This window comes from Geospiza fortis, unplaced genomic scaffold (genome assembly GCF_000277835.1).
Source record: "Geospiza fortis unplaced genomic scaffold, GeoFor_1.0 scaffold244, whole genome shotgun sequence".
Lineage (NCBI taxonomy): Eukaryota > Metazoa > Chordata > Aves > Passeriformes > Thraupidae > Geospiza > Geospiza fortis.
In genome coordinates, this window is record NW_005054370.1 from 2,892,366 (window position 1) to 2,893,715 (window position 1,350).

The window sequence follows — 1,350 nt, forward strand, 5'->3', positions numbered from 1 at the left end:
CGCGGAAAGGGCGGCCGCGCGCCGCGTTCCGGGGCGGGGCGGAGGGAGCAAGGGCGCGATTTACGGGGATAAAGGGGCTCTTTTGAGGCTGGGGCATGGAGCTTGAGCGTGTGGTGTCCGTGCTGGGGGTCTGTGGGGCGGGGAGGGGTCTGCAGCACTAATGGGGGTGCCAAGAGAGGGGGATATGGGGCGTCCTGGGGCATCTGGGGCCTGTGGGGCGCCGCGGGCCGTGAGGGAGGTCAGGGTGGCTGTGGGGTCTGTGCGCCCCAGACCTGCGCGGTGGCCGGCGCTGAAAATGAAAATGCATCTAGCTTTCTAATGCTTTGTGTCGTTTTTGCGCCTGGAGTGCTTCAGTTTTCACATTTTTATCCTCTCAAGAGCGCTAAAGGGTTACATGCAAACACACACATGTACATATACACAATTCTTTCTTTGAATGCTGACATAGCAGTGGGGGATGTAGGGTGCAGGGGAATGAAGCAGTTGTGGAAATCCTTCAGTTTTTGTTCTTGTTGGAGCTGCCAGGCTGGCTTGACAAGAAGGGTGTGCGTTCCAGAGGGGCAGGAATTGCTATTACTGGCAGCAGGAAAATGCATAGGCAGGGATGGGCTGTCATTTGCTCTGGTGTTTTGACAGGAGCTGACAATCTCGTATTTAAAACTGTGGATGAAGCCAAAATGGGTGTTCAGAAGCCGATGCAGTCTTTGTGACTGATCTGAGCTGAGTTCCATCCAGATAATGCATTTAAAGTCAGGGCACTCAGTCCTCTGGAGAGAGCAAGTCCTGGACATGGATGGTTCCCTGCCCTGGCTGCAGCTGAGCAGCTCAGGGCCACAGAGGGCTCCTCACTTTGCTTTAATTGAACTTCAGAATCCCGGAGTTCTGCTCCACTGCCCTTGTCCAAACTCAGCTGGAAACAAAATGCTTGAAGGAAAAAACCCAGAGCTGTCAGAGGCAAACTGTGCCATCTGGTGACCTTAATTTCTAACAGGGAACAGGTAAATATTTGTGATTTGTAGCCAGAGGGATGGGTACAATACTCAAGGCAGGATGACTCATTTAGCAGCTGTTGTCAAACATGTCTGGTGGTTGTTGTGCAGGAACACCCTCCAAGGACAGTGCCTCAGAGGGGCTGGGAAAGGAGCTGGAAGATCACACAGGTAAGGCCAAGCCAATCTAAAAGTACATTTGTCTGGTTTTGCTTCATTCCCACACTGTGTTGGTCCACAGAACCTTGGTAAAAAGCTGGGTGATCTCTGCTTGGATGGTTGGAAACTGCTCTCCCTGTCAGGCAGGGCTTGGGATGGCAAGGTCTGACTTTGGTGTGAGCCAAGAGAGCCAAACCTTTGG

At 53.0% G+C, this 1,350-nt stretch overlaps 1 protein-coding gene across 1 annotated transcript in view; it reads right to left on the minus strand.

The window, feature by feature from the left end:
- The window catches only part of MRPL58 (mitochondrial ribosomal protein L58), a 2,314-nt gene extending 2,111 nt beyond the window's left edge, over positions 1–203 (minus strand). Inside the window, exon 1 of the mRNA XM_031059923.1 lies at positions 65–203. Coding sequence (XP_030915783.1) covers positions 65–203 — 139 coding nt within the window. The remainder of the gene's footprint in view (positions 1–64) is intronic.
- Between the last annotated feature and the right edge of the window lie 1,147 nt (positions 204–1,350).